This window comes from Egretta garzetta, unplaced genomic scaffold, assembly GCF_000687185.1.
Source record: "Egretta garzetta isolate BGI_Z169 unplaced genomic scaffold, ASM68718v1 scaffold293, whole genome shotgun sequence".
Taxonomy (NCBI): domain Eukaryota; kingdom Metazoa; phylum Chordata; class Aves; order Pelecaniformes; family Ardeidae; genus Egretta; species Egretta garzetta.
Genome location: NW_009259318.1, coordinates 96535 through 97172, shown reverse-complemented (window position 1 = coordinate 97172; position 638 = coordinate 96535). Strand labels below are relative to the sequence as shown.

Genomic DNA, 638 nt, shown 5'->3' with positions numbered 1-638 from the left:
CCCGCCTCCCCCCCCACTCACAGGGACTCTGTCGGGGTTTTTCTTCCTGATTTTCTCCCCTTCTTTTTTCCTGTACTCGAACGGGTGGTCTTCCTTGTACTGGAACTTCATGCTGCCGGCCTGGCACCTTCCCTCCCTCACGGCCGGGTACTTTTTGCCAAACCCACCGACGCCTCCGCAAGCGCAGCGCAGCAGAGCGCAACCCGGAGCCGTGCGGCGGGGAGCGCACCATTTTTTTTTACAGTGATTTATTGCGCGGCAAAAAATAAGAAAAATAATAAATAATTACTTTTCTTTTTTTTTTTTTTTTAAAGGCAGCAAAATAAACACAGGCTGGAGCAGGGCCGCAAACCCCGCAGCGTGACTCAGGGGTTATAAATGCAGCCTGCCGCAGGCACATCATCCACCCGGGACTGCGGGGATGGCCGCCTTGCTCCTCCCTCGCTTCCCCCACCGACCGGCGCAGCAGCGTGGGAGCCGGGGTTCCAAGGGCTCGGTGTCTTCCCGCCCCCCGTGTGAAGCTGGAATGCCTCTGTTTGCCTAAAACTCGGGTAACGAGCCTGACCTAGCCGTAGAGCGGCTGTGAGACAGAAAACACGCTACTTTTCCTGACCTCCTCCTCCTCCTCCTCCTCCTCC

General features: G+C 56.7%; 1 protein-coding gene across 1 annotated transcript in view; it reads right to left on the bottom strand.

Moving 5' to 3' along the window:
• GABARAPL1 (GABA type A receptor associated protein like 1) overlaps positions 1–193 on the bottom strand; it is a 6381-nt gene extending 6188 nt beyond the window's left edge. The window contains exon 1 of the mRNA XM_009636514.2: positions 22–193. Within this exon, the coding sequence (XP_009634809.1) occupies positions 22–111 (90 nt within the window). The 5' untranslated portion in view covers positions 112–193. The remainder of the gene's footprint in view (positions 1–21) is intronic.
• Positions 194–638: the final 445 nt, after the last annotated feature.